We start from the raw sequence: 16,643 nt of genomic DNA, 5'->3' as shown, positions 1-16,643 counted from the left end.
CCTTTGCTACAATCAAACAAACTTCATCTTCCTATAGGATTCAAGTAGACATGTCATTCCAATCCTATACCTTTCCTATTCCTATGTTTTTCCTATCCTTCAAATCAAAGGAGCCCTAATTGGTAGACATGTACCGTTGGCATGTTTGAAGAAAATTTGAATTTGGAAGAAGTTTTTTAAGTAAAATTAACGCAAGCACAAAATCATGTGTGATGGTGAAATTTCTAGAACAAATTAATACAAACCTAGTAATATGAGTTTGTTTGGCTTTCCGCCCACAAGTGAGTATTGTGCGCATGTACTTTGATGCAAAATCCCGCCATACAAAACTTTTTAGTTATCATATGACCTCAAGTTTGGAAGAGATCGTATTTTAAGCAACTTCACAAACAAGAGATTCTAACAATTATATGCATGCATGAAAGAATGATTTCCTTTTTTATTACTCGTACAAAAATGGCTAGATGTGTGTTATTTGTGAAGGAGGGCTACCAAATTTTAACAGTTGCACATTATTGTCATAATTCCACCTTTTGGAAGGAGTAGGGTAGACATGCTTTCCGCTTGGTAGGATGTGTTAGTGCCATCAATTTTGTAGATATAGGTTCAAGGATTTGTTCATCTTAATCTGCAACTATGTATGGATTTTTAAGCTTTTGCCTAGTAATTAAACTCATAATTGAAATAATGTAGGTTATTTAACTACATACATGCCATAAATTCTGACAGGAAATACTTGGACGTGCCTTGCGAGGGTGGTAACAAACAAGAACACAATGACCAAACTTCAAATGCCAATCCACCCACCAAGCTATACGATTGGCATGTACAATCGATCGACTCCTTCTAATCAAATTTGAATACAATAGAAGAAGTTTAAATTTTTTTCAAAATGAGATCAACTTGTGCATTGAGTCATCCTTTGTTATTTATTTGATTGTAAAAATAGAAACATAGGCATATGAATGTATTCGAAACACTTCACTTTTCAACGGGAAGGGACCCGAAGGTCCCAAAAAAACAAAAAAAGATTACAATAGTAGTACTCCTTTGAGAAGGCAGTAGAAGAAGGATCCTCGAAGAGCCAAATGCTTTTATTATCCACAGCTGTTCGGCTCTTTTCCTTCTCGTGTAAGCTATCGCGCAATGATTATACTAATGGTCGGATGGTAGTACAACCATTTTCGCAAACTTCGCGCCCTTCGTCATGTCAGCATCGTATCCCGAGTGTGCAAGCAGTCTGCTCGAATGAAATACTCCTAAGTACGTACGGTATTCCCTCCAAAGACACACCACACACGGTATTCCCTCCAAAGACGCACCGTCGCCCCGATCTGCTCGAATGAAATACTCCAAAATACTTCTGCGCCCTTCGTCATGTCAGCATCGTATCCCAGTGTGCAAGCAGTCTCCTATGAAATGGAGACGACATTTTGTTGAAAAGTGTCGGTGCATGCTATATACCACACTAGTATGAGAGTTTTTACAGACATTATTCCGATTTCCACGGAATGCATTAAATTTGGACGCGATGCCACATTGACAAGAGTGGTTTAAACAAGGCCATTATTTTTCTTATGTTATATTACTACAATACTCCAAGGTAGCACTAGTAGCCTTCGGTTGTACTCGCCGGTCGCGCTGCCTCATTCGACCAGACTTTATTCTTCTTCTCATATATATATACAAAATACTGTCTGCCGAGGTTCGATGACCGCACCGTCGCCCCTCTCCGCGCCGCCGTCTTGGGCCGCGCCACCATTCTCCCCGCCGAGTTCTCCCCCGTCCCCGACGCACCACCGTCAAGCACCACCGGACCGATCTTCGCAGGTATGTACATCTCCAACCTCCGGCGAGTACAGAGGTTCATCGGTCATTGTGTTCGATATAACCTTAATTTGGGGATTGCAATGTGAGTAACTTACTCGGGTTTTCTAGGAAATGAAAACGGCGTCGCTCGATGCCTACACTGCGTCGGCGGATACATGGAAAGCGGAGACGGATGCTCTGCATGCATCGGCGGAGACATGTAAAGCGGATGCGGATGCGGATGCGGAGGCAAAGGCGAAGGCGGTGGCTAGGACGGCCCCGGGTGGCGCTGGCAAATGCTCGTATCGAAGCTGCATTTTGTTGGAAAGTCTTGGCGCGTGCTTCGAGAGTTTTGGCGGCGCAGCCGGGAGAACCGTCGGAGGCTTCGAAGCTGGCTGCTTTGAACGCGTCGAGAGCTTGGATGGTGACTTCATCTAAGGCGGCGCTTGTTGCATATGATCGTGACTCGTCAACCCCTTTGTAAGTTCTACCTTCCCCAACCGCAATGAGGTTAGATCTGGTGGATTGGGTTTTTTGCCCAAACCAGACGTGATGATGCATTGAGATGTTTTTGTATTTTTGATGATGCATTCTGCTTCTTTTGTAATTTGGGTGATTCATTATGCTTTTTAGGTAGTAATTTTTCTGATGCACTCACCTCTTCAGGAATTTTTCATGGTTTTTTTTGTTTTTTTCTTCTGTCAACCTAGCTAATGCTCTCTGTTGTTTAGCCAAAAGTTGGATGATGCATTGTACTGTTTACATATATTTTACTCTGATGATGCATTTTGCTCTTTTAGCCTTTTAGGTAATTTTTCTGATTCTTTGAACAGTGTGGGAAATTTCGATGAAGAATTTTGTTGTCAACTTAGATGATGTATTGTGCTGTTTACATTTTATTACCTATATCAAAGCTAACCCCATCTGATGTTACCACAGCGTTTTGGGTCCTGTAGAGGTCTCTTTTTCCTCCAATCGTGTTGACACGTTAGCAATTATTATTGTATATGCGAGATTGCCTTCCGTTGGTGCGTCCTATTTTTGTGGTGTTTTTTTTTGCAAATTAAGGGCTTCATTGATTATGCAACAGGATTACAATTGCATTGTCCTGTTTACAATATTTTGATTTTGCTGATGCATTGTGCTGTTCACATTATTTTGATTTTTGTGATGCATTGTCCTGTTTACATTATTTTGATTTTGCTTGGTGCATTGTGCTGTTTACACTATTTTGATTTTGCTGATGCACCGTGCAGTTTAGGAAACTTTGATGATGAATTAGATGATGCATTTTGCTGCTTAGTCAAATTAGATGTTGCATTTTGTTTTAAAAAATAGATGATGCAGTGTGCTGTTTACATAATTTTGACGATGCATCGTGCGATTTGCATAATCCTACCAGCTTCGGTCGAAGGACACCCACAACAATCAACGATCTGCTCGGAGATGTAGTCTCTCGGATTCTTGTCGAGCTTCCTCCCCATCCAACCTGCTTACTAGCTGCATCAGGCACCAAGAAAGCATGGAGGCAATGTATGGGAAGCAATTATTTCAGAAAGCTAATTGTGTCACACAACGGAGGAAACCCGTTGCTAGGGTTTTTCACCAACAACTCCGAGGACAATCGATTCATCACAGAGCATGATCTTCACCCGGCCATCTTGCAGATGCTGGCAATCCCGTCTCAAGTGAACGGTCCCAAAATCTATGTCCTGGGATGCCACGATGGTATGGTGCTACTCCATTCTAATGTATCCAGTGGGTATATATCAATCTGGGATCCAATTAGGCAAGTTCTCACAGCGATACCAGAACCACCATTGTGGCGCAATCACACAATTGAAAGCAGCGGCTCAATTCTCTGTTCGAGAAACAACTCTGAACCGTTTACACATTGTGGCAAGTTCTCGGTTGTTTGGATAACAACTAAACGTTACGATGCACATGCTCATATCTACTCACCAGATTCAAAAGAATGGGAGTTTCTAGCTCGATCAACTCCGATGCTGTCAGAGATTGACCGTAGACCGGCAACTCTCATAGGGGGTATTTTGTACTGGCCAACGAATTCTAGATATATCATTGAGCTTGACCATGCAAAGAAGGCTCGAAATATATTCGGTGCCCTCATGAGACGCATGATATATTCATGCTTAACATTCACATCTTCAAGGGACATAATGGAGATGTTGCCCTTGCTCGTTATAAGAGACTTCACCCTACAAACATGGGCCAGTACAAGATCATCAACAGGCGATCACGAGTCATGGACATGTCATATAAATTTTGAATTGGATACTTTTTTGGCCTTGACACATCATTTCCATACAATTGGAAACATGCAGTAAGGTTACTCTGCATATTTGAGGACAAAAATGAGCTGGTTGTACGGGCAAAGGAGGGAGTATTCCAATTAGATATGAGCAACTGGTAGTGGAGAAAGTACAATTCTGCTAGACGTTGGTGCACTTTACATCCCTACTCAGTTAGACCGGGTTAGTCATTCATATGTAACCTTTGCATTCATTTACATATGACTTTTGCTGATCAATTTGTTCACTTCCTGACAGTAACCGACCTGATCCGAGTGCAACATCAAGGACACGAAAAAGAACGCGCTGTCGAGAACCCATCTAATTCAAAGTTCAACATCCATAAGAGAAAAGGAAGTCGCATATGAAGGAGCAAGGCTTGTTTGGGCAAGAAGTGATAGCCCAGCTTTTGTTTGGTCTCGATGTCTTTTAGTTTTCGTTCGGTGGAAATGTCGCTGCACCATTTGTTTGTACTCGCAGCTCCATAGTGCTAGCTGCTAGTACGTTGGCGCTTTCCTACGTCTCGCTTGTTTTGGGGGCACAAATATGCCACGAAACCTTTGTTTTATGTGATCAAACGGTCATCTCTCGCATGTATATGTTCGGGTTCCGATGAAACCTTTTTTGTGATCTGTACATATATTTGAGTCGATCTCGTGTTTTGTTTTATGATGGGAAGGAGTATTTGTTTTACTACACCATTGCTTATCCGAATTGTATTACTCACTCTATTCAAAAAGTTAGCGGCTCACCTTTTTCCTTCAAGATACGGATGTATCTACACACTAAAAACATATATAGATGAAACCATCTTCGAGACAAAGTTTAGTCACTTATGTATGGACGGGGGTAGTATTATTTATGTTGTGCTCCCAAACAAGCAGACATCGGACGGCGCTTGTTTAAAGTTCATATGTGTAATCTTATTCCCTTTGGAAGTTAAGCATTAAACTCTACTAGTACAACCGTGGTGGTCTTGTGATGTAGTACTCTTTTGATGCATTTGTGATGTAGTAGTACAGTACTTTTTTTTGAACTGGTATAGTACTATCTAAGAAGAGTACTCCCTCCGATTCACATTCATTTTACACGAAGAAATATGGATCGGAGCGAGGGAGTAAATTAAACATGGCATCTCGTGCATGAAGCTTGACAGATCGATCAGGTTGGCTAGAATGGCAATACAATGCTCCTCATTAGGCAAATGCATGCCATGTACGATAGTATACATCCAGTAAAGAAGTCTATACTCGACATAAAAAAGACTACATTGGGGATGAGAGTCAATTGGGGAATCTACAATACATAAAATCTTGCTCGTAGCTGATTTTGGCTAAGAGGGTTTTACTCACATTACACGTGCCACTTTCCTTGTCTGCAAAACAAGTTCCAATAAAGGAAGATGAAAGAAGAGGACATTGTGGGCGAGATTGAACACCTTTTTATGTGTTAAGCTGAGGCCTTGTTTAGCTGAGGATTTCGACTTAGGCCTAACAGCTCAGCACACCCAGAAATAAATTTCCTTGCGCGCACCACTGTCAGCAAAAATAACAAAATTAGCACGCAAGATTAAGAACGAAGTGAATTTAAGTAACTTGGTTAGATTTTCAAGCAATATATTCAGAGAAAGAGCACACATGTCCGGCTAGAAATAATCGTAAGAGAAGAACAATAAATCTAAGGCATCCCACTTCATATGCAGAAGGGACGCGACAGCGCATGGATTCATACCTTGAGTCGACTCTGGCTCGTAGAAGGGCGGTCGCGCCTCGAGGATGACGTCGACGTCTCCACCTCGATCTCACATGTGACTGCTTCTCGGTGGGCGGTGCGCCACGCCATGTAGAAGATCTATCAAAAGAGGAGAGCCCGATGACGCTACCGACGCCTCTACCTTGATAGCACCGGCTTGTTGCTTCGCACCGAGATGCGCCACGTGCAAGATTTAGCGGATGCGCCAATTTTAGAGATATGTCATGATCGTTGTAACAAATTTCAACATGATGATGATTTGATCCTTCACTCGGCCTTGAACATAAGTACTAGTACAGTCTCACAATTTTTTTTTATCATTATACTTTGCGAGATTTAGCGGATGCGCCAAATTCAGAGATAGATCATGATCATGGTAACACAATTTTCAATGTAATGATGATTTGATGTTGCACTAGACCTTGAACATAAGTACTAGTACGGTCTCACAATTTTGTATCATTATACTTTGCAAGTTTTAGCGGATGCGCCCATTTTCAGAGGATCATGGTAACAAATTTTCAACGTGATGATGATTTGATGTTGCACTCGACCTTGAACAGAAGTACTACTACTGTCTTACAACTTCTTTATCGTATTAAGCCGATGGCTTAATTAAGACCATGAATTGATTCTTATTTATATTTACAAGAAATTAAAATTCTCTATTGCAAATAATGGACATAATAAATCTCAACATGTTGGGTCATGGAGATATATTACGTCATATATATTCTGGAATATTTAGTACTCAACAGAAATAGTATTGTAACAATACTGGGTCTAAAACTGATGGAATACTAGTAAATAGTATTGTTAAAATGACAATCTGCAAATTCCCAAAAATATTCGGGTAAAATGCAACATTGACATGAACCACCGTTTCAGGTTGCTTTGCCAAATCCTACGAAGTGCAAGGAACTTGATGCAAAACTGGTGAAGGGATAAGATTTCCATCCACTGGACGTTAACCAATCGAGCAATTGGTTCGGCTCAAGTCGGCCACGAGCGGTCGCCAGACGCCACCGCCGCGGGAGGGCCGCGCCGCCTCGTCACAACGCGCTGGTGGTCACGGCCTCCACGCCCGAAGATGCCGCCGTCGAGGGAGTAAAAAATCCGCGCCGCCGTGGAGTCAAGGCCGGGCGCCGGACTCGCCTATCGCCGCCGCCGCCATGGAGGCTCGGCACAGGCGGAGCCGAGGCGAGGAGGCTCCCGTGGGCTGGCCGCCACGGGGCGTTGGGAGCCTCGCCGGGAGCGCTCTCGCCGGCGCTGCCATGGGGGCGTTGGGAGCCTCGCTGGAGCGCTCATGCGGGCGCCGCTGCAGGGGCGTCGGGAGGACGCGGGAATGGGCGCGGCCGCGTCGGGTGGCTGCGGGAACGGGCGATGCCGTCATGCTGCAGGGGGTCACGCCGGAGGGCGCTGCCGCAATCCACGCTAGAGGTGGCCGGCCGCCGCCTCCGAGGGCGGTTCCTGGGCTGCGCGCGTCGGCCAACCAACGGTCGCGAAGACCATGCGCCGCGGGGGCTTCACGCCGGTTGTTCCGCACGGGCGTGAGCGCCGCGTGAGCCGATCGTGAAGATCGAGCGAACCGCCGCCGCCATGGACGCGCGCGTAGGTGGTCGAAGGGACACGCGTGGAGGCCGAGGAGATTGTCCATCGTCCGGTGTCATTGATAACCCACAAGTATAGGGGATCGCGGCAGTCTTCGAGGGAAGTAAAACCCAAATTTATTGATTCGACACAAGGGGAGGTAAAGAATACTTATAAGCCTTAACAACCGAGTTGTCAATTCAGCTGCACCTGGAAAAGCACTAGTAACAGGGGTGATGTGAAAGCAGCAGTAATATGAGAGCAGTAGTAACAGTAACACAGCAGCAGTAGCAGTAATATGAGAGCAATGGCACCAGAAAATAGTTGATACTACTTCCAATGACATGTAGAACAAGTATATGATGATGAAAGATGGACCAGGGTTCCCAGCTATCTACACTAGTGGCAACTCTCCAATAACAAGTGTTGGGTGAACAAATTACAGTCGGGCAATTGATAGGATTGAAATAGCATTAAGACAGAACATCAAGATCATTAATCATGTAGGCATGTTTTCCATATATAGTCATACGTGCTCGCAATGAGAAACTTGTACAACATCTTTTGTCCTACCAGCCGGTGGCAGCAGGCCTCTAGGGAATCTACTGGAAATTAAGGTACTCCTTTTAATAGAGCACCGGAGCAAAGCATTAACACTCGGTGAAAACATGTGATCCTCATATCTAAGCCTTTCCCTCCAGCTTGTCCCAATTTCGTCACTTTGGGGCCTTTGGTTCCGGACATAGACATGTGATACAACTTGTAGATACAATCTAAGCAATAAGTATAGAGCTTAAATCTAAGATCATGCCACTCGGGCCCTAGTGACAAGCATTAAACACAACAAGATTGCAGCAACAATAACTTCATAAACTTTGTAGATAGACAATCATAACGTAACAATCCATCGGATCCCGACAAACACAACACCGATTACATCGGATGAATCTCAATCATGTAAGGCAGCTCATGAGATCATTGTATTGAAGTACATAGGGGAGAGAATACCAACTAGCTACAGCTAGAACCCGTAGTCCATGGGGGAGCTACTCACGGAGCATGATGGAGGCGGTGGCGTTGATGGAGATGGCTTCCGGGGGCACTTCCCCGTCCCGGCAGGGTGCCGGAACAGAGACTTCGTCCCCGAAACGGAGTTTCGCGATGGTGGCGGCGCCCCTGGAGTCTTTCTGGAGTTTCGTCAATTGGTATCGAGTTTTTAGGTCGAAAGGGTTTATATAGGCGAAGAGGCGGCGCAGGAGGGGCAACAGGGTGCCCTCCCCATAGGCCGGCGCGGCCGGGGCTGGCCCGCGCGGCCCTATGGTGTGGGGGCCCCAGTGCCTCCCTCCGACTCCCCTTCGGTGTCCCGGTCCGTCTCGGTGAATTATGATGTTTGGTCTTCGTTTCGTCGAATTCCGAGAATATTGCCCGAACAGCCTTTCCGGAACCAAAAACAGCAGAAAATAGGAACCGGCACCGTGGCATCTTGTTAATAGGTTAGTTCCGGAAAACGCATAAAATCATCATAAAGTGCAAGCAAAACATGTAAGTATTGTCATAAAACAAGCATGGAACATCAGAAATTATGGATACGTTGGAGACGTATCAGCATCCCCAAGCTTAGTTCCTACTCGTCGTCGAGTAGGTAAACGATAAAAAGAATAATTTCTGTAGTGACATGCTACTTACATAACCTTGATCATACTATTACAAAGCACATGAGATGAATGAAGTGACTCAAGGCAATAATCTATAGTTGCTAACAAATAGATAACATATAGCAAAACTTTTCATGAAGAGTACTATCAAGACAAGCATCAAAAGTCTTGCACAAGAGTTAACTCATAAAGCAATAGATTCAAAGTAAAGGCATCGAAGCAACACAAAGGAAGATATAAGTTTCAGCAGTTGCCTTCAACTTTCAACATGCATATCTCATGGATAATTGTCAACATAAAGTAATATGATGAATGCAAATAAGAAAGTATGTAAGAATCAATGCACAGTTGACACAAGTGTTTGCTTCTAAGATGGAAGGAAGTAGGTAAACTGACTCAACATAAAGTAAAAGAATGGCCCTTCGCAGAGGGAAGCAGGGATTAAATCATGTGCTAGAGCTTTTTAAGTTTTGAAATCATATAGAGAGCATAAAAGTAAAGTTTTGAGAGGTGTTTGTTGTTGTCAACGAATGATAATGGGCACTCTAACTACCTCATCAACCAGACTTTCAAGAGCGGCTCCCATGAAGGACGTTATCTCTACCAGCAAGGTAGATCATCCCTCTTCTCTTTTGTTTACACATGTATTTTAGTTTCATTATTTATGGATGACACTCCTCCCAACCTTTTGCTTACACAAGCCATGGCTAACCGAATCCTCGGGTGCCTTCCAACATTCACATACTATGAAGGAGTGTCTATTTGCAAAATTAAGTTGCTTACTGATAGATCAGGGCAAAACACGTGAAGAGAATTATTAATGCAAGTTAATTAATTGGGGCTGGGAACCCCATTGCCAGCTCTTTTTGCAAAATTATTGGATAAGCGGATGAAGCCACTAGTCCATTGGTGAAAGCTGCCCAACAAGATTGAAAGATAAAACACCACATACTTCCTCATGAGCTATAAAACATTGACACAAATAAGAGATAGTAAAGTTTTGAACTGTTTAAAGGTAGCACATGAAGTATTTACTTGGAATGGCAGGAAATACCACATAGTAGGTAGATATGGTGGACACAAATGGCATAGGTTTTGGCTCAAGGTTTTGGATGCACGAGAAGCATTCCCTCTCAGTACAAGGCTTTGGGCTAGCAAGGTTATTTGAAGCAAACACAAGTATGAACCGGTACAGCAAAACTTACATAAGAACATATTGCAAGCATTATAATACTCTACACTGTCTTCCTTGTTGCTCAAACACTTTTACCAGAAAATATCTAGACCTTAAGAGAGACCAATCATGCAAACCAATTTCAACAAGCTCTACAGTAGTTCTCCACTAATAGGTTTAAACTACATGAAAAACTTAATCATGATCTACTTGAGAGCTCAAAACAATTGCCAAGTGTCAAATTATTCAAGACAATATGAGGCATTTTCTGTTTCCAACCAAATTACAACAAGTGCAATAGCTTCCAACTTTTATCATTGAACATTAAAAGTAAAACGAAGAACAAGTGTTCATATGAAAAAGCGGAGCGTGTCTCTCTCCCACACAAGGATTGCTAGGATCCGATCTTATTCAAACAAAAACAAAAATAAAAGCACACAGACGCTCCAAGTAAAGCACATATGATGTTACCGAATAAAAATATAGTTCCAATAGAAGAAACCTGATAAGTTGATGAAGAAGGGGATGCCTTGGGCATCCCCAAGCTTAGACGCTTGAGTCTTCTTGAAATATGCAGGGATGAACCACGAGGGCATCCCCAAGCTTAGACTTTTCACTCTTCTTGATCATATATCATCCTCCTCTCTTGACCCTTGAAAACTTCCTTCACACCAAACTTCTCATAAACTTCATTAGAGGGGTTAGTACTCAAAAAACTTGAATCCACCTTGGTCCTGTAGTGACACATTGCAAGAACTCAATAAAACATTAGCTACAGCTCTCCACGTGTAGAAAGCCTTGCTTAAAGTCCGCAAGAGACAATGCAAAAAAAAAAAGACAGAATCTGCCAAAACAGAACAGCCAGTAAAGACGAATTTTAAAGAGGTACTTCCGTTGCTCAAATCAGAAAACTCAAAACTAATGAAAGTTGCGTACATATCTGGGGAACACGCACGTAAATTGTCATAATTTTCTGAGTTACCTACAGAGAAAACAGCCCAGATTCGTGACAGATAGAAATCTGTTTCTGCGCAGAAATCCAAATCTAGTATCAACCTTCGATTAGAGGCTTCACTTGGCACAACATTGCAATAAAATAAAGATAAGAAGAGGTTGCTACAGTAGTAACAACTTCCAAGACACAACAAAACAGTAGCAAAATAAACACATGGGTTATCTCCCAAGAAGTTCTTTCTTTATAGCCATTAAGATGGGCTCAGCAGTTTTAATGATGCACTCGCAAGAAATAAGAGTTGAAACAAAAGAGAGAATCAAGAAGCAAATTCAAAACACATTTAAGTCTAACCCTCTTCCTATGCATAGGAATCTTGTACACAAATAAATTCATGAAGAACAAAGTGACAAGCATAACAAGATAAAACAAGAGTAACTTCAAAATTTTCAGCATGTAGAGAAGTGTTTTAGTACCATGCAAATTTCTACAACCATATTTTCCTCTCTCATAATAATTTTCAGTAGCTTCATGAACAAACTCAACAACATAACTATCACATAAAACATGTCTTTCATGATCCATAAACACATAATTTTTATCAAGCTCAAAAATAGTGCGATTAAAACTTTCAAACACACTTTTATCAATAATATAACAAGATGGTTGATCAATCTCAAGAGATATGGGACTCATAGATAATGTCAAGACCTCTCCAATCCCATTTTCATTAGTAGTACAATTAATATTATCAAGTAACATAGGACCATCATCAAGAGCTTTATCATAAACATTTGCTACGCAAAATTCTTTAGTACCACGCATTTCGACATCGAGGCACAAACAAAGCATTATCATAAGATTTATCAAAGTAGCATGGATTATCATAAATAACAGTAGCATAATTATTCTCACAAGTTTTACTCATAGGGAATATTTCAAGAGAATCCACAGGAACATAACATTCAACCTCTTTCGGTAAGCATGGAGGACAATCAAATAGTGTAAGAGATAAAGAGTTACTCTCATTAGAAGGTTGGCATGGGTAGCTAATCCATTCTTCCTCCTTTTGTTCATCACTCTCCTCTTCTTTTTCATCCAATGAGCTTTCAGGTTCATCAATTTCCTCCTCTTTTTCATCCAATGAGCTTTCAGGTTCATCAATTTCTTCTTCTACAGGTCCCTGCAAATTGTGAGTGCATTCTTGTGCATTAATGAGTCTCTCTTTATAATCAATGATATAAGGATTATCAGTGTAACTTTCGTTGCAAAAATTAAGGATAGAAGAGACATAATCTTTAAGGTCCTTACAAACAACACAAGTTTCATAATTTTTAACCATGACGGATTCTATCTCAGAGGCTCCCATAAATATGACAAATTGTTCTACCTCTTCAAACCCAAAATGAATATAGATATTCCGATTATAGTTCTTAATTAAAAATTCCTCACTAAAGCCACATTGAAATTTAAGATGTTTAGTGTCCTGTTGAGAGCAACAGTTTATATCATGGCGTTTAAGCAAGATTTTAGCAATTGTATTCAGTTTTTCTATCACAACACTCATCACTTTTCCCGCTCTTGATTCTCTATAATTATTATAATATTCTATAAGCTCCAAGTAGGTTATGGGTTCTCCCATAACAGCAGTTTTTAATTTTTAGGTTTTTCAAATTTTTATGGATTTTCAGGTATATGAGGAAAATAAAACAAGACAAAAAGTAACTAGGCAAAATTAAACTAAGCAAAATAATACTAGACATAAATAAACTAAGCACAAGTAAACTAGACAAAAGTAAACTAAGCAAAACAAAATAAAATAAAATAGAGAGAGAGGTAGAGTGTACTCCCCAGGTGAACTTATGAGTAGAGCTATGCCTCCCCGGCAACGGTGCCAGAAAACAGTCTTGATAACCCACAAGTATAGGGGATCGCGACAGTCTTCGAGGGAAGTAAAACCCAAATTTATTGATTCGACACAAGGGGAGGTAAAGAATACTTATAAGCCTTAACAACTGAGTTGTCAATTCAGCTGCACCTGGAAAAGCACTAGTAACAGGGGTGATGTGAAAGCAGCAGTAATATGACACTACTGCAGAAATGCTTATAGCCTCCGAGTGATTAGTGACGGGCAAATTTATGTCTGTCACTAGTAAGTAAACCAGTGACAGGCACATATAAGCCTGTCACTAGTACATAATACTAATGACAGACGCATAAAAAGAGATGTCACTAGACCTTTTTCTAGAGGCTAGATGTGAAGAGAAATATGCTAGTGACGGGCTTGTAAAATAGCATGTCACTAGCCATTTTATGGAGAGCCCACCTAGCCCACCAGCTCCTCCTCCTTTCTGGTCAGCCTGCTATTTGGCAGGACCCCAATACACCTCCCGATTGTACCAGCTGGTCGAGTCCCGTTTGTTGGTCGCTGCGCTCCAGCAATAGGATCAACAAAGGTATATATCTCGGGACGCCAGTTTGGTACCTAGATAGTGATCCACTTAATTTGGGGTTGATGACCCGGTCTGATAAATTAGGTCGTGTCCACTCATCTGCCTCTCAGCAAATTGTTTTTTGCAAAACATATAAATTTATTTAGCAAATAAAAATAACTGAAAATTACGGGTCTGCAGGTCCGCGTCAGCCCACTACCACGTCAGTTATGACTCGCACTTGACCCATCACATCTGCTTCTTCCCCACGATCCACCCCACCCCAATCACGATCCAGTTCTTCATCTATTCAAGCATTCGGCTGGCCGCCGGCGGACACATAAGGTGCACGGGAGGACTTTGGCGGGATTACTGGTTTTCTCTTGCGGAAGGACGGACTGCAGCAGCGATTGAATGGGGCTGTGACCCGGCCACGACCCAGGTCGACGCGCCGTCGTTCCCGACCCTCGATCTGGATCGATCGGCCCTGGGTCGTCGTCTCGTCGAACGCGCCATCCATCCCGTTTCCGGCTACGACGGCCCTGCATCCCAACGCCGCCCGCCCGACCGTCTCCGTGAAGCTGTTGTGCCGCCGTGGTCGCTAGCCAGACACCCGCCTCCCGATTGGTTAGTACTCAGTTGTTTTGCAACGTTTCCTCCATAGCAATTTCTATAGCAGTGTCCGTGGCTAGACTCGAAAAGGAGTAGATTTTCCCACCTTTGCAGTTTGGATCAGAGAGTAGGCCTCACGTACGTATGTGGGATTGAGGGCCAGGTTCAGAAAATTGTCGGGCGAGCTGTAATGTACGTGTTCTATTCTCATAGTTTATATCTACTACTGCAGAAGTGGAGATTCGTTACTTTTTAATTCTTGGCCTTTTTGGTATCCATCTATTGCTACTATGTATTTTTTTGTTTGGCTATATCTGTAACCTTTGAGGTATACGGGAAAGAGCTGAAAACTACAGGGACATTAGGAAATAGCTTAATTCTTTCTAGCTGTTTTTCTGGAGCATCTGGAGTCATAGGCATGTTTGGGCCATGTATCTTATGATTTTGTGTAGCGAGGTCTGATGCTAATCAGTCATGTTAGGCTTAGTTTAGAAAAGATGCTACTGTTAGTTAAATCCTTGGACTTTACACGTGACTGAACTTCTATATTACTTCTTTATATAACAGTAGCCGGGAACACATTCTTTGGGTGGTCTATATCATTTACACTTGTGCTATTTTCACAGAAAAGGGGAATATGAGTGGTTCTTATTGTATGCTCGTAACTGAATTGAACATAACTGTGGTCTAGTCCATTAGATGCTTATAACTTGACCCTTGTGTCATTCGCAGTTTACTAATTATCAGTATTTCATGGATATATAAGGGCACATGGCCTAGAGGAACTCAAGTGAACAACAAAGCTAGCAGGTACACTCTATCTCCCTCTCGGGTTAATTCCAGATTAGTTATGGTGTATGAATCTTTAAGTAGTTGCTGCATCAGCAAATGATGATATCATTACTGTCTGATTTGTATTGTATTAATTAGCACAAGGTCTATAAAATCTTTTGCATGGCCCTGCTTGTCTCCAAATTCACCTACAACATCCCATTTTGTAGTTTTATCCCTGATCTGCTAGAATCTGAATTTCTTACCACAAAGAGTGAACATGTAACCTCCATTCTCTTGTTGACTACAAAGCTGTGTAAGTGTGATCCTTTTTTGTCCTTAATTATAAAATATTTTGGTGAAAATAGAGGGAACCTAATAGTCATAGCCAAGCGCCTAGCATGTCTATGCTTATTCTTATGAGAATTTCTCTACCTCGAGAGAAAACAAGGATACTCCACTTTCCACTTCCACAAATTGTCACCATATGATGATTTAACATTATACACATTTTTCTGAACCAACGATGCTATCGTCCTTCTTCTTTGAGCAGAGCCTTTCAACTAAAGTTGTCGAGGCATACAATGTCATTCCTAATATGGCGTGTAATAATTAATAAACTTATTTAATTTGATATATGTACATGATTTTCTAGCTATTGGTTATTTTGGTTAAAAGTTATGAATATCTAATGTATATTTCTAGAAACTATACCCTTTGTTAAATAGCTCTTTGGAGTTTCATCACAGCGCATTCTAAATGCAATAGACAATTGAAGTACAACGGATTTGACTTTCTATGAGTTATGAATGTCCATTAGCTAATATGTGATGCAAGTGGTGACTATAGAACTTCAAAAGATAGTTACACAGATTTAAGATTTATAATTTTGTGGGTTCATGCTTTGAAAATTTTGACGCATGAGTTTAGGCATTATTTTCCACTATATCATTTCCAACATTAGTACTAAAGTAATGTTTCATTCTATACTTAAGGTTTGATGTTAAGAGATTCTTCGCGACATGTGACGGGGTATTAGCGATGACGCTCTGAAGTTGTGAGACTTGCACAATTGTGTTCCAATGAAGGATGTTGCTGCAATATTACGAACGGGCCAAGTTATCACATAATATCATATATGATCTGTTTTAGATATCGCTTACATTAGATATGCTTTATTTGGTAAAAGTGGTTCCAATAAAATTAGCGGGTGTTCTTAAAGATCAGCATTGATCATTAGAACTTGTCAATGTTCCGAGTGTAAGTTAAATATCTTAGAAGTATTTAAACTTTACGTAAGTGATCTTCAACTTTGGCTTTGGAGTGATATGTCCCCTGTAATACACATGATTTATATGGTGCCTTCATTGAATTTAATATTATTGTTCCTACTGAATGATATACCGCACCTTCTTGTTACTGATATGCGCGGAAAACACAATTTTTTTTAATACCGAAATTCATTCTAGTGACGGGCACGATAATGTGCTAGTCACTAAAGAACCCAACATGACTGTGTCCTTTGATCATGTTAGTGACATTCATGTTTTCTGCCTGTCACTAGTAACATCTACTAGTGACAGG

The 16,643-nt window shown here is 41.5% G+C and overlaps 1 protein-coding gene across 1 annotated transcript in view; it reads left to right on the top strand.

The window, feature by feature from the left end:
- Positions 1-16,309, top strand: part of LOC124697681 — a 41,955-nt gene extending 25,646 nt beyond the window's left edge. The window contains exons 2-4 of the mRNA XM_047230231.1: positions 13,878-14,303; positions 15,021-15,098; positions 16,091-16,309. Of these exons, the coding sequence (XP_047086187.1) occupies positions 13,878-14,303; positions 15,021-15,098; positions 16,091-16,112 (526 nt within the window). The 3' untranslated portion in view covers positions 16,113-16,309. The remainder of the gene's footprint in view (positions 1-13,877; positions 14,304-15,020; positions 15,099-16,090) is intronic.
- The last annotated feature ends 334 nt before the right edge of the window (positions 16,310-16,643 follow it).

The sequence above is a fragment of the Lolium rigidum genome, chromosome 3, assembly GCF_022539505.1.
Source record: "Lolium rigidum isolate FL_2022 chromosome 3, APGP_CSIRO_Lrig_0.1, whole genome shotgun sequence".
In the NCBI taxonomy this organism is placed as follows: Eukaryota; Viridiplantae; Streptophyta; class Magnoliopsida; order Poales; family Poaceae; genus Lolium; species Lolium rigidum.
The sequence above is the reverse complement of the archived record's forward strand: the minus strand, read 5'-3'. Positions and strand labels throughout refer to the sequence as shown.